Source organism: Solanum dulcamara, chromosome 1 (genome assembly GCF_947179165.1).
Source record: "Solanum dulcamara chromosome 1, daSolDulc1.2, whole genome shotgun sequence".
In the NCBI taxonomy this organism is placed as follows: Eukaryota; Viridiplantae; Streptophyta; class Magnoliopsida; order Solanales; family Solanaceae; genus Solanum; species Solanum dulcamara.
The window spans coordinates 14829992-14845431 of NC_077237.1; the positions used below are offsets into that span (position 1 = coordinate 14829992).

General features: G+C 36.1%; 2 protein-coding genes across 6 annotated transcripts; one reads left to right on the forward strand and one right to left on the reverse strand.

The window, feature by feature from the left end:
- Positions 1-227: 227 nt before the first annotated feature.
- On the forward strand, positions 228-7058 carry LOC129902497 (protein ALTERED PHOSPHATE STARVATION RESPONSE 1). Of its 5 annotated transcripts, none has more exons than XM_055977762.1 (6): positions 228-303; positions 626-1787; positions 1922-1999; positions 4039-4244; positions 5868-6091; positions 6247-7058. In XM_055977762.1, the coding sequence occupies exons 2-6, from the start codon at positions 806-808 to the stop codon at positions 6911-6913; spliced, it is 2157 nt and encodes a 718-aa protein (XP_055833737.1). In that variant the 5' UTR covers positions 228-303; positions 626-805; the 3' UTR covers positions 6914-7058. The 5 variants fall into 5 exon arrangements, with proteins under 5 accessions (XP_055833737.1, XP_055833764.1, XP_055833754.1 ...); XM_055977789.1 differs by lacking the exon at positions 228-303 and adding an exon at positions 330-350; XM_055977779.1 differs by lacking the exon at positions 228-303 and adding an exon at positions 375-398.
- A 1767-nt stretch (positions 7059-8825) lies between these two features.
- LOC129902517 (acyl-coenzyme A oxidase 2, peroxisomal) lies at positions 8826-14614 on the reverse strand. The gene is made up of 7 exons (XM_055977811.1): positions 13873-14614; positions 12452-12567; positions 10495-11375; positions 10193-10372; positions 9935-10101; positions 9734-9857; positions 8826-9361 (listed from the first exon to the last, which is right to left on the reverse strand). The coding sequence occupies exons 1-7, from the start codon at positions 14322-14324 to the stop codon at positions 9200-9202; spliced, it is 2082 nt and encodes a 693-aa protein (XP_055833786.1). The 5' UTR covers positions 14325-14614; the 3' UTR covers positions 8826-9199.
- Between the last annotated feature and the right edge of the window lie 826 nt (positions 14615-15440).

Genomic DNA, 15440 nt, shown 5'->3' on the forward strand with positions numbered 1-15440 from the left:
CATAGATATTTATGTGACTTAAATAATTCAATTAAGCATAAAATGAAAAGTTTACGTTATAAGTCTCCAGAAAATATCCTTCATACTTTCAAGTTAAAATTAAATTAATTAAAAAAAAATCAAGTATCATACATTTTTAGACGGATTAAAAAAATAAATAGTTTTTTTCATAAATTATGAAAATATTGTAGTAATCCATGTGGAGATTATCTTAACCCTTGTTAAATCTTAAACCAAATAAACAACACTATTGTTGAACCCCTGTTAAATCTTTGTTGTTATGAAGAAAAAGAGGAAATGAAGGTAAAGTAGCATTTCATGCACACATTCCGAGGCTAATGCATTCAACTGTACAAGATTCCCTCCTTTCTTCTTCTACCTATTTTCTCATCATTTCAGTATGGTCCCTTTGCTTAAAAAGTTGAACTGAAATACACTGTTTTTATTGAGTTGTTTTCATTTTCATTTCATTGTCCAATCGATTCAGGTTACCTTTTTATGGGGTTAAAGATTACTATTTTGTTTGCTTTTCACTGTCTACTCTGTTTTATCTTTTCTTCAACTTCAGTTGGGTTTTATTTACTGAAGAGGTGTGATTAACGAGTATTTCTTTTTCTTTTTGCAGTTTAATTATATGGGTGTGAACTCCTTTTTCTCCCTTTTATCTGTTTTGATGAAAGAAGGGTTTTTGATTTGGTGTTAGGGTTTTAGTGTTTTTTGGGGGAAAATATGTGTTAATGGTGGAAATGTTCAATTCAGTGAAGTGGGTGGTTTGATTTGATTTATCTTTTTTTATTGTGTAAAAATGGGTGCGGCAAGCTCAAAATCTGAGAGGAGTGAAGCTCTGAGATTGTGTAAGGAAAGGAAAAGATTTATAAAACAAGCAGTTGATTCTAGGTACGCATTAGCAGCTGCTCATGTTTCGTATGTTGAATCTTTGAGAAATATAGGCATTGCTCTTAGGAGATATGCGGAGGCTGAAGTGTTGATAGCATCATCTTTATCAACTTCAGCTACTGAGCTTGATAAAACCCCATCTCATTCATCGTATCCATCACCATCAGCATCTCACATTGGTGGGGTTTCAGATTCCCCTATTCTAAATGGAAGCCCCCTTTCACCTCCTCCTATTGCTACTCGGTTGAGTTACATGAGGTCTGCTCGACCTAATGCTGTCACTGTTAAGGTGAGTCCACATTCAACCAATATGTATGTTGATGATGTTGATTACTCAACCCCATTACCCCCACCGCCACCTCCAGATTCAGGGTCCTGGGATTTTTTTGACCCTACAGATAATGAGAGCTTTAGGTTTGTTACACATAATGGTAGGCAACTGAACTTTGATGAACTTGTTGAAAAAGATAATGATGGTGACAATGGGATTCAAGAAGAGTTCTTGACACCTAAATCTGAACCTAGAAGTAATGGTCATGGTAAATCAGAATTTCATGATTCTAGTTTAGTTATGCCTAAGAGGGCTGAGAATAATAGTCAGAAAGTAGGTGATGGTGAGGCTAAAGATGTGAGCAGTGAGCAGGAAGCAAATGGTTCAGTTGGGACTACGATTGGTAAATCTGCCTTGCAAGTATCTGGTTCAAAGGGAGATAAGTCTTTAGTGGATGAAAGAGAGGATCCTTCAGAGTTCATAACTCATAGAGCCAAAGATTTTCTTTCTAGCATAAAGGACATTGAACATCGATTCTTTAGAGCATCTGAATCCGGAAAAGAGATTTCAAGAATGCTCGAAGCTAGCAAAATCAGAGTTGGGTATTCTGAGGCTAAAGGTAACTAATTGTCTCTTACAGGCATTTAAAAAATGTGTTTTTATTGCTAAATTTGGTTTTTGCATCGTTTTGCCTACTGGAATTCACATACTTTTTGTTATCTATGGTCAAGTTCTAATACATTCCTTCTTCAGGAAAATCTTCGGTGTCTGCCTATTTGTCTTCTATGGGCTCAGGTTGCTGCAGTAGAGCTGGTGAAAACATGTCTGGTGGTAATTTCATTGAACAAATTAATAAACCATGTCTTCATATAAAGTTATTTAATTAAATATAACAAAAACAACCTCAAAAGAGGAAACATAAATTTAGATTCAGGCTATAGATTGCGGAGTTTGTGATTTTACGTAATTGTATTACTTCAGTGGTAGTAAATTGGGGTTTCTTCACGAAGGCTTTGTGTTAGTGAGATTATCACATCAACTTGTAATTTCCAGAGCTGCAAAGATTGACTATTGTAGGCTTTTTTCTGGAAAACAATTGTTTTTATTATGAACAAAATAGTTACATTTTTATCAACTTTTTGAGCTTACTTGAAGCGAAAGGTTGATCTTAAAACTTTTGGAGCACTTTAAACCTTAATATTGGTGAAGTGGGTGTTTAAGTCAGAATGTCGACAGATTTAGCAAAAGAGGTCCGTTGAGAAACTTTGCAGCACATGCATCCTCGACAATTGTCTTGAAAGTGGCTATTTGTTCTTTCGTGGTCATTTTAAATCATATCTGAGTTTTCGTCCTACATAATTCTTGTCCACTTCTTTCCTTCTTTGAGCGAATTGGGGCATTGGGTAGGTTGAGTGTGGGCGAGAAAGCTGGTGGTGACTGCAGGTGGCTGTGGCAGATGGACGGGTTGATGTCTTGTTGATGGTGGATAAAGGCTTTTGTAATTGCGTCGTTGTCTTTGTGCTGATAGCAGTGTGTAGAGCATATTGAAGGAAGAAAGGAGTGCAAGAGTTGTGCGCAGACGAGAGAAATTGGGAATGCAGAGGTCCTTGGTGCTGATACCAGTGTGTATATCATATTGAAGGATCAAAGGGATATAGAAAAATCGAAATAGGAAGAAAGAAAAGAAAAAGAAAGGAAGCAAGAGAGGTTAGAAGAGAGAACAAAAAGTTAAGTGAAAAAATACAGTGAAGGCTGTGGTGGAGGGATGCAAGAGTTGTGAGTGGGCGGTGGAGCTCGGGAATGCAGAGGTAGTTACCTCGGTTAAACTTTTGTCTTACTCCGAGAAGATCACTGAGGTGTCCTAAGTTATAGACCAAGGGTGTGGCCAGGTGGTCAATGAAGTGGGTTGAGACCATGAGTTCTTAGGCTCAAATTCTAGTGGAAACAAAAACATTAGGTAATTCTTCCCCTTTGTCCAACCCTTGGTGGGTAGAGGTACTTAGTACCTGTGCTAGCTAGAAGGTACCCTGTGAAATTAGTTAAGGTGTGTGCAAGTTGGGCTGGACACCACGATTACCAAAAAGGAAGTTATAACTTGTGATGGCCATGACTTTAAATCTTGGAGTTTTTTTTTTTGTTAATCTTATCTTTAACCTTTGATGGTGTGCGGGGATTTAAGATGTTAATTTGATTTGTGAATTTAAATGTTACCTTCTCAAGAAAAAATAATAATTTTGATTTGTGAATTCTTAGAACTTATGAATGTCTTGAAAGATCACAAGTTGGAAGACTTCATATAAATTTAATTTTGAGACAGGGAGAGAGTATTTGCTTTTTACGTCCATCCAAGTCTAGGCTGAAATGTCCATGATTCAAGAAATTCCAGTCCTAATGTGCTCCAAAAAATTTAGGGATTTTTTTTTAAACCCCCCCCACAAATATAGGAATTTAAATCACTACTACCGATTAACGGAACTGAAAGCATAAATAACTATCAAACTTGTTTGGAGTAATGTTGGACAAAATTGATTATGGAGTTAACGATAAAAAAAAATGATTATGGAGTAAGTTTTTTTTTAATAACCAGGGTGGTCAGGCCAGCTTTTGTGCGCCTCGACTAATTCCACGGGATACCTGCCACCTTCAAGCAAGGACAAGTACCTAGTAACTCTGTCCCCAAGGCTAGGACATATGGAAAGAAATCACCTAGTATTAGAATTATGTAGTTCATAAATTTGCTAGCACAGCAGCACTTAGAATAAAAGCAGGTCTTTCACAAAAATCATTTGCTTTTTATATTTTAGTTGATCAAAGCATCTTCTACTCTTTTTTCCTGTTCATTGCTGTTCTAATACTCTTGTGCTATGCAGAAGCAGACCATGTAACAAAGGTGATTATCTGGAAGAGGACCACATCCTCAAGATCATCTTCATCGAGGAATCCTCTTAATGGTAAGGATGACAATGATGATAGTGGAAGTGATTTTGTTGAAGATTTTTGCATGATAGCTGGAAGCCACTCATCCACCCTTGACAGAGTGTATGCATGGGAGAGGAAACTTTACGATGAAGTGAAGGTACTGACCTAAAAACTTGAGTGTCCTGATTATTTTGAATATGGAGCAGATAGCTCAGGGAGCTTGAAATTACAGGTCAAGTAATTAAAGTATAAATAAGAGCTGAATCTTCAGATATTAAGAAGTGGACTCCAAGAAATGGTTGCTAACTATGGTTTATAGAGTAAAATACACCATTCTTTTTTAAAAAAAGAGTTAAGAGTAAAATACTGCTGAATTTGAGATTTAAGGATAATTTTAGTCTACTTAATCAAAATAGGATAATCTTAGTAGATACACATTAAACAAAGAGTACACTGAGGACATAACAGGTGGTGAAATGACCCTTCAATTGATAGTTGTGATGTTCGGTCCAGCTTGTGTGCACCTCGACTTATTACACGTGTTACTGCTACCTCTCACCAGCACGAGTACTGGGTAGCTCTGTCCACCAATACTTGGACAGATGAGTAGAAATCACCCAATGTTTTTATTTTCGCTGGAATTTGAACCTGAGACCTCATATTTCTCAACCACTTCATTGATCGCTAGGTCACAACATGGGTGTTGTCATACTAAACTACACAATGTGTAGCCTATTGAGGCCCCTAGGAGTATTAGCTTAGGGAAGATAGCTACATTGCTCTATAACCAGAGATCTGGAAATACTAGGTTTATAAGAAAATTCAATAAGAAGTTACTCGGGAAGAAAATGCTGAAATCTATCAGACTCTCTCTTTTCTGAATTTCTCTGTCCTCTTGGTGTACCACAGAACTTCATGTGAGCCTTCTATATTACTCATTCCACATTATATACATGTAACGCATTGTTGCACTTTAAGTCTCTTGTTAACATGTTTTGCACTTATAAGAACGTTGTCTTGCAACTTTTCCTTTTTTGACAACATTCTATTCTGCTTGAGGTGTTTGAGCAAGTTTCTTTTATCCAGTCTCCTAACCTTAATCAACATAGTGATTAAATTATATTCATTATCATTGAGCTTCACTTACATAGAAGTCTTATCGTTTGTTATCCTCCTCGATGATGCCGAAATGTATCATCGTGCTGGTGCAGTAGTTGCTGTGGAAGTGCACTTTTATAAGTATCCCTTTTTTTTGTTTGATAAAGACAGAATCCAGTTGACGATAAGAATGTTTAACAAGTTATGTTTATACCCATAAAAAGGAATGTTTGACAAGTTATGTTTATAAAGTATTTGGTTTTTAGGTCCATGTTTTTCTACAGTATTCCAAATTACCAATCAGACCTACCAGTTCAATTGCTTTAGACCGGAAAATACTTCTTTCAGAAGCTGTTCTGGATAATCAGGAGCTTCATTTACTCCAGTTCTCACTAGTGCCAACTGCCAATAGATACAGCCAATCAAAGAATGTTTTTTCTGCAGAGTGGGTTCAAGTGTCTTTTAGTATAGATACTAATATTGATAAGATAAATTTCATTTTGGTTTCTGGACCTTCCATAGCTTTGTTGTACTTCACACCTCATCACTGTTCTTGAGGAAATGAAAATGAACTATAGAGCCTTTCACAGGCATGCCATTTTTGTGGTAATTTTTTAGAAGATAATTTCTCTAACTTGTATATTTCAAAGCTCATTTGCTGGTCATCCTCTTTAATTTGTAGACGATTGAGTCAATCAGGAGAGATTATGATCGGAAGTGTAATCAACTTAGGCATCAATTTGCCAAAGATGTTAGCACTCAAATAATTGACAAAACACGATCAGTGGTGAAGGATCTCCATTCACGCATCAGAGTGGCTCTATATTCAGTTGATTCAATATCAAAGCGGATAGAGAAAATGAGGGATGAAGAGTTGTTGCCTCAAATTTTGGAACTTATCCAAGGGTAAGGATAACAATTTTTTAGCTCTTCCTGCTATCAGACATTTAATTTGAGGAACTGTTTTATTTAAAGCATTTCTATGGTCATGTCCATTCACATGTCTTGTATGTTTGCTATTATATTTACTATTAGATTCGTAATATCTGGGCTCCATGCAGATTGATCAGAATGTGGAGAGCAATGCTTGAATGCCATCATGCCCAGTATATAACCATTTCTCTGGCATACCATGCCAAAGCTTCGGCTTCAAGTCCCCAGGGTGACACTCAAAAGCTGATAATGAGTCAGCTGCAGGATGAAGTAGAGTGTTTTGGCTTGAGTTTCGCCAACTGGATTAACAGTCATACTTCATATGTGGAAGCTCTTAACAGCTGGCTGCAAAACTGCATCCTACAACCACGTGAGCGAACCAAAGGCAGAAGAGCATTTTCCCCTCGACGAGTTCTGGCCCCACCAATATTTGTGCTTTGTCGCGACTGGTCCACTGGGATTAAATCTCTGCCTTCTGAAGAGCTTAGTGATGCCATCAAGGACTTCTTGTATGACCTGAGGCATTCAGTTAGACACCACTCCGAGGAACTGCAAAAGAAAGAAACTACTCCTGAACCAGGGAATGAGGAATTGGAAGCGAAAGATGAAGAGAAGATCGATGAGAAGTCATCAAATTTGAATTGCATACACTCGAGTTTAACAAGGGTTCTGGACCGTCTGACCAAGTTCTCCGAGGCTTCTTTAAAGATGTGTGAAGATATCAGGCAGAAATGCGATACAGCTCGAAATGCATATCTGAACTATCGACCAGCACCTAGATCCTTCAGTATATGATTGCATTATGAAAATATGCTATTGTAAATCAAAAGTGGCTTTAAAGATTATGCCTTCTCTTTTTGGTGGAAAATAGGTTACTAATTTAACTGAAAAAGTACACTCTTCAATCAGTTTAATCATTAAATATCCATTCTACTTGCGAGTTGCATGACCTTTATAATCTGCTCTCATATAGCACTAGTCTCCCTAGAACTCATATACTATCACATTTTAGGTTCGTGAGATGAAATTATAAATATAAAAGTTTCCTAAGTTATAAAAACTATCAAATTATTTTAATTCTTTATACAATTTTATCAAATAAGTAAAACTTTATAATAAAAGTATTATACACTATCACAAAATTATTCTAAAAAAATGCAATATTTTAAATGGAACTTTAGTTCAATTAAAAAAGGAATATTGAATATGTGTTGTAGTTGTACTGTACTATTCTATAATATAATACTCCCATATAGAATGGAATCTCCTTATGTTGAGCATGTTTTTCTTGATATAAATGTTTTAAAAGGTGCTAAAAGTAATTATATCAACTATAAATTTGATTTGATTGGCGAGAGTAATTGTTATATCCGATATAAATGATTTAATAGTTGGTAAGAGTAATAATATCAACTATAAATTTGGTTGGTGAGAGTAATGATTAAATACTATATAGATGGATTAAAGGTCGGTTAGAGTAATAATATCAACAACTTATAAATTTTATGGTTAATAGATATGAAATGGTGGAATATTTTTTTCTTTATAAAATATAAATTTGTGGGTCAATTTTTGTATTTGAAACATGTGAAATCATGATATGAAATTTTCAAATCAAGCTTTTTAAAGAATTTGAAAATTTTCATTTCATTTCTAAACATTGATTTCAAATCACGAGTGCTTACTTAATACTTTGTTAAGCAGACATTTAACTCTACTTTATGAGTCATTAGAAACCCTACCACTGGGTTAGTTATCATTCACTCTAATAGTTCATTTGTCTGCTTAATTTTGCGCAATCATTAATAGTACTTGTGTCATGGAGATTTCAATTTTGTTTTTGCCCACTCAAATAAATTAAGGAATAGATTTGCAGGCAAGATAATTGTCAAATGATCAGTTTATGTCACACGATGAAGATTGAAGATACGACTCATCACTCACTGTTGTCTCAGTAATATGTTTTACATATTTCTATCCAACGTAAACGTTATTGCGCTGCCCAAGGTCAAAGTTACTATATAACACGGCATCTGCTGCATCAATTAGGGATGCTGCAGCAGTTCCGAATTTAGAAAATTATTAAACTAGGACTGGGAATACTTGAGCAGACGAAATTTCTCTACTTCCACAAAATAAAAATAAAATCTGCATACACTTTATTCTTTTTAAACTTTAATTGTGAAATTACACTTATAAAATAAGTGTGGCTGTGAACCATTTCAACGGTCCAGCAGTGGAAAATATAATAAGCTCAAATGGTCAATGCCAATATAAATGCAAAGCAGTTTCTCGCTGTTGTTGGGGCTGACATATCTGTCAAGAATATGAATTTAAGAAGCTTATAAATATGCCTTCATCCCTTAATTGAAGTGTTTTCCCTCCGTCTCAAATTATCTTTTGTATTTCTATTTTACACCTCCCTAAAAAAATATTCATTTAGAAAATTTCTATTATCTTGTTCTTATTTATGTCTTAAAAATGTAATCTTTCTTCATTGAATATTTACTCTATTTATATGCTTTATCTTTTAATTAGAAGTGTTTGTAAGCTTCAAGAACAATTACTATTAAAGGTAAACAACAATAACATGCCTAATATATTTTCACAAATGTACAGAGACCGTTTCATGCTCAAGAAAAACATCTTTTTAATAAATGATTTGAAATAAATATTAAAGTAATATGCTCAATTACTACTAAGGGTAAAAATGAAAAAAGTAATAATTTTATTTTACATTTCTAAAACACGATAAATATTGCAAATGTTGATGTAATAGCACCCCTTCAGATCTGATTTCATATTTTATGTTAAGACAAGTATATCATTTTCATCTATTAGAACTTGTTTACAACAGTGAATACAAGAAGAATTCATCAAGCTTGCTTTACCAAGATAAAAGTGATACAAGAAGCTTGACACCAGCATAAATAATGGGGTACAAAGTATACTTATAAGGAACCTCTTAACCAACCTTCAGCATTCTTCTTCCCTCCTAACCCACCATCCCAGAACCATGGGGAACTTCTTGAACTATGAAAATCAGATGAAAATATATAACTTGCCCACTTTTGTTAGAAACTAGAACCCAACATTCTGAGTATACTGTGAATAAGCTTCTGATGGAGTCTGCACACCGATTGGAGCACGCGTAACATAATCTGGAAGATCAAAGGCATCAACAAGTTCCCTTGCAATATTCTTTACTTGGAAGCATAGATATTCTGCTAGCTTGTGAATTGCCTGTAAAATTAAAAGTGGATGGTCATGCATGGAAGAGAATCAACCTGACTAGAGAGTGTTAACTAAAAGAAGATTTATAACTTGCTCATTTAACTTCTAAGACAACCATATTTGCCAAGAGTCATTTACTTTATATGGTTATCCTAGATTCTTTAAGAGAAAAAAACTACTACACGTCATAGTATCTACAATGAAAGGGGTCATCAAGATAGAATAATCCTTAAGAACGATGTCAACTGCAAAGCTGCAATTAGATTCAGACATTCACATATTATACTCTTGAGCACTTTAATTTGTATTTGGTGTTAGATTCTAGATATTATGATGAAGTACAGTGATTATATTTCCAGCAAATTGTCCCTAGATTCATACCTTAGCTTTGTTAGGGGCCACATAGTCCACATTGCGGTAAGTTCCTATGTCATTCCAGATTCTATCCAAGGCATAGAGATCACACACGAGTTTTAGGGCAGCACGAGAGTTTTCATCAGGGCAACTGCAAATAAAAGAGAGAATTAGATAAATACTAGTTGAAGGAAAGAACAAGTTCCTCAAGCTGTAATTAGGAAGTACTTTTTAATTGCTTCGATGAACTTTTCAAGGATGACTGATTCGATATGAGATTCTGCAAGCGTCAGCAGGTGATTTAAACATCTATTCCAAGCACCAAATCCTCCAAGAGTCTTGGAGTGCTTCTGAAGCCGGATAGCTACACTTTGAAGCAATCTTGACGTACGATACTGGAAAAGGAGCAGTTACAGCATTAGTTAGGTATACAATGCGGTTGCATGCCAGTATGTTCTGTCGTTAGATTGACCACAAAATACTCACCCTAAAAGCATCCAACTGGAAGTTAGGATTGCGTAAGTGATCTTCACTTTCCCATCTAGCAGTTACTGGGTTAGGCTGAGCAAGGTAAGAATTCATGGATTGTCTTAGGTAGTTCCATGTGACAGTGAGCGTCCCACCTTGGAATTTCTCCCTGTACTGCTTCAATAGAAGACCGGCTACCTGGATCATAAGAACAGTCGTTACACCCTGTCCCTTAATAATATTTTGCTTAAAATAATTAAGAAAAAGAGCAGTTCTTTCGGTATGCAAGAAGATATGGACATGAAATCTCAAATCTCAACCTGCTGCAGAAGAACAGTGTTGTCTCCCTCAAATGTCTGAAATATGTCATGATCATTCCTCAAACTTCCAAACCTATTGACAGCGGCATAACCATGGCCACCACAAGCTTCTCTACATGTGCTCAATGACTTTGCTGTGTACGAAGTGATATAGGCCTTAAGCCCTGCAGAAAGTGCATGTACATCCCCTATCAGTTCCTCGTCATGAGACTTCTTCATTTCAGAATATTGTTCCACTAGATGCAGTGTGGCAAAATGGAATGCGTAGGTTGAAGCCAACATTGGCATAAGCTTGTGCTGCTGAGATTGGTAGTCAAGTATACTAACTTCAGGTTGTTTAGGAGGACCAAATTGCTGACGCAAAAGAGAATATCTTGTTGCAATAACAACAGCAATCTTGAGAACACCCACAGAAGAATACGCAAGGCCAACTCTACCACCTACAAGTTCTCCAAGTGTGGCAGCAAATCTTTTGTTAATTGTGGGCAGGCTGCTAGTGTATTTCCCATCCCGTGAGACATCTCCAAATCGATTAAGAAGGTTATCCCGTGGAATTCTTACTGAACGAAATCTTAACGCACCATTATCTACTCCATTCAGGCCAACTTTATGGCCACAATCATGTATTTCAACCCCCGGAAGTGCTTTGTGGGTTTTCATATCCCTTATTGGAACAATAAATGCATGCACACCCATGTCAGTAACACCTTTTGTATCATGAGTTGGTAACATCAGTCTTGCAAAAGCTGTTGCAAACTTCCCATGAACAGCTGCATTACCAATCCACCATTTAATAGCCCCATCATTTGGCGTGTCAATTATGAATTCATCTGTGAGTGGATCAAAGGTGGCAACTGTCTGAAGACCTTGAACATTTGAACCTGATGAGCAAAAGGATCAAACTAAATTTTTTTTTTTTTTTAAAATGAAAATCGGATCAAACTAAATTAGACTAAATCCAAGTGTACTAATTATCAAAATAAAAACAAAATGACAGTACTATATGGTAAGGGTTTTAATTCAATTAAGTGCCATTCTTATGGATGTTACAACAACAACAACGAACCCAGTGTGATCCCACCATGTGGGGTCTGGGGAGGGTAGAGTGTACGCAGACCTAACCCCCACCTTAAAAGGTAGGGCGGCTGTTTCCGAAAGACCCTCGGCTTAAGAGAGAAGAACAAGGGAGGAGAAACAAGGAAAAACAAGACATAGGTCAGTAAAGCCAGGCATATAACAGACAATATAAAGATATGAATAATGAGAGCGATAAAGCGATAAAGTCAGGGTAGGAAAGATCGGGGATAAAGGAGCATTAACTACTATAGATAAAATAGGATACCCAAAGTAGACTGGGCCAACTAATATAAGCAGTAATCCCATGCAAAATCATATGTTAAGACAAATGAGCGCGACTACGACAACTATGGAGAACCGATCGGCCACCTAGCCCACTATCTTAGTCTGAGTCCTCCATAGCCTCCTATCTAAGGTCATGTCCTCGGAGAGCTGCAACTGGATGTTAATTGTTATATTCTTCATCAACTGCCTGGGCTAAACTAACCACATTCTTCAACTTCCAGCTATCTCAGATATATTGCCGTAATATTCCTTCAGCAAAAGAGAGTGAAAAAATGATCTGAATGTTTTTTTGGAACATAATGCTGTAAATAAGTCAAGGATACAACCAAGTACAGAACAACCTAATCTTGCAATTCCTATCAACATTTCTTATATGCATTGTGATTAAGCCAATGTGTAAAATATTTATCACTACTTTAGCTACTTATATTATAAGCAAACATCATCTCCCTTCACACAATTGCTAAAACAACTGTATGTATAGTGCACACGACCAAGGGAACATATAAACATCATAGACTTTGACCAGGGAGTATAAAATGGAAGTTGTTAAAAAAAATGATAATAACAAAAGTAGTAGTACAAAACAGTTTACCATGATGAAGCTCCGTCATTGCAAAGCATCCCGGGTAGTCCATGTTGTCTATACCGTCAAAGTATTTGTCTCTGTGCTTTTTAGTACCCAAGTTGATAACAGAACCTCCCCATAGACTGTATTGAAAGTCCAGTCCGGTAAGAATTCATCATTACCTCTATTAACGAGAAACTTAAAACATAAGATCCATCATAGCTGCTACAGCAATCGAGATTCAGGAAAAAAATGCAACTAAACAGAAATATATACCATGTTGATATCATTTGATAGAATAATACAGTAACAAAGGGAGGATTAGCAAAGAAGACCCTATGGCGTGTAAGTTTTACTAGAGTACTCTTGGTCACCAACTACCTTAAGGTCTGGAAATGACACATTCTGAGAAGCATCAAATTCCAGCTTTCGCATATAAATGATAAGTTGGCAATTGGGTTCAACATGGCCATAAGTTTTAGCATGAACTTAATCATTTGCACAAAATAGCAATAAAGCAGGAAAGTCTATGTTGATCTTACACGCTGTCCACTTGTAAAATCTTATCAAGAACCACTAAGCTCTTGAAATCTCTAAAAAATATTTGGGGATAATGTAAGGTATTGAAGTCTGTTATTCTTGGCAAGCAGGTCTTTCACATTAGATCTTCCTTTTGCCTAAAAGAGATCTGGTTGAGCAGAGTCCTAAGTTCAATTTTCTGGTCTGATCTGATCCGGATTAGATCTGAGATATAGCTATACTAAAGTGCAGCGGCAACATTGTCTATGCCTTATATTGAAGATCTTTTTTCCATAATAAACACAAAATAGCAAATCAAGGCCTTGACTAGAATCCTATGAAATATCTGCTTAGAGAATATACGAATCCGATTGGTCCATACAATCTTATTCAAAAGGAAGACTATCTGTTTTGTCTCTCTGCATGCTCTTGAACTCAAATAAAGCTATAGAACCCCAAAAGGATCTACAGAAACTTCATCAAATGTATTGTAAGGAAGGAAACATTTTGCATATTAGCATATTTCGGGATCCTATTGGTACTTGTAAATGATCTTTCTGGTAAATAATCAGCACAAAGAAAAATCCAATAAATAATTTTTCACATAGCATCAAACTGTTTTATACCAACAACACCTAAGTGGCTAAATTCCACACACCTCTAACTCCTCCCCGCAAAAGACAAACTATAAGAACAAAACAAAACAAAACAGAGGCTAGCTAAAGCCCAAAATCAGCATTATGAATACGTATTATTATTTCTAAATCCCAGACCTCAATAGTGAAAACAACATACCCACCAGTGGGACCGGAGAGAGTGGGGGTGTACACTGACCTTACCCGACTCATCCAACTCAAAAAAAAAGTTTTCAAAAACAGGTTTGACCTCAAAAGTGAAAATATGTCAAAAATAAATTCAACAGAAATTACCTGTACTGAACACCCATTTTGATGCCAAGTGACATGTCAACGCTTCCCACAGCTTCAGCAATAGCAAAATACTTAGCCGGATCTTCAACCACATACCTAAATGGCCTTATTCCACCTTCCCTTACCAAACCCACAAGCTGTTTCATGCACAATTCCCTATGTTCATCTTTCGATATCTCAATCGGTGTTTGAAGTTCCGGTCTTGAATTGAAGTAAGCAAAAACTTCTTCCTGTATATCCCTATGCTTCCCTCTCATGTATTCCGACAGTTTTACCGTGCTCACCTTAATCGCCTTCACCTTCCCTGCGCATCTTAGCAGCTCCAATTCCTGAACCGGGGTGTTCTGAACCGGGTTCAGGTGCAAAGTCAGCAGATTGATTCGCCGGTTCACGAGTTCGGCCGTTTCTTCACTGTTTTGGGGACCCTTTGAGCTGATCTTTTGAAGCTCCATGGAATCTTGAAACAAAAACGATAAATCAGTGAATGTATAGATACAGAGTTGTTGTATGTATAGGTAGAGAGAGGGAAAGAAAGAAAGAAAGGCGTGTTATGGTTATGGAGGTTGGAAAATGGATATGTTGAGAGGAAGTTTGGAGGAACAGAAAGAGTTTCTACGGAACGTTAGTGTGACGTGTAGCCACGATGGCATTCCACGTGGAGATACGTCATTGGAAGAAAAGTGATGTTTGGCGCGCCTTTCAATGTCGATCAAGATAGGGATGGGTGAATCATGAGTGGGCAGATTTGGATGAGATTGGTACTAATATTTTTTTGCCCATTTTCTTGGAAGATTTGTTTTAAGAAATTTCTTTTTCTACTTTATTGGGTTTGAATATTTATCCAATACTCGTTTAATAGTTAGCTTACTTATAGGAAAGGGCTTTCTGTTTTGACTTCAAACAACTCAAATATATTAGTGGTGCAAGGGGATGTTTGGAATAATTTTTGTAGGGTAGTTAAAAGTTAAAAGTTAGGAATATCCAATTTTTGGCTTTTACTAAGCACTTTTCAAACACTTCAAATATTAAAAAAGAGTTTAAAAGTCAAAAATCACTAAAAATAATTCATTTTAAACACACACTAAAGATAAATTTGAATAAAAGTATGACGTCCTTAATTTTGGAGGTATAAGATAACTATTTTTTTATCTCTATAGTTTCATTCCTGCTTCAAATATCACAGATTTTACTGTCACGGAGTTCATTGTGAGGCTTTATTAGTCAAAATTTATTTTTAAAAAATGAAGATTAAAGTTTTGCAATCTCAAATTCATTTTTAGACTTTTTTCCCCATCAAATTCATATTTAGACTTAAGACTTAAGGGAACTTAAGACTCAAATCCAAGACTTAATTTAAGGAAACTTAAGACTCAGATCCAAGAGCTCCTTGATAAGGGTTTTATTCATCCTAGTGCTTCTCCTTAGGTGCTTTGGTTTTGTTTGTGAAGAAAAATGATGGTAGCATGAGAATGTGTATAGACAATCAACAGCTGAATAAAGTCACCATCGTAAATAAGTACCCCTTGCCTCGTATATATGATCTATTTGACCAGTTGCATGGTGCTTCA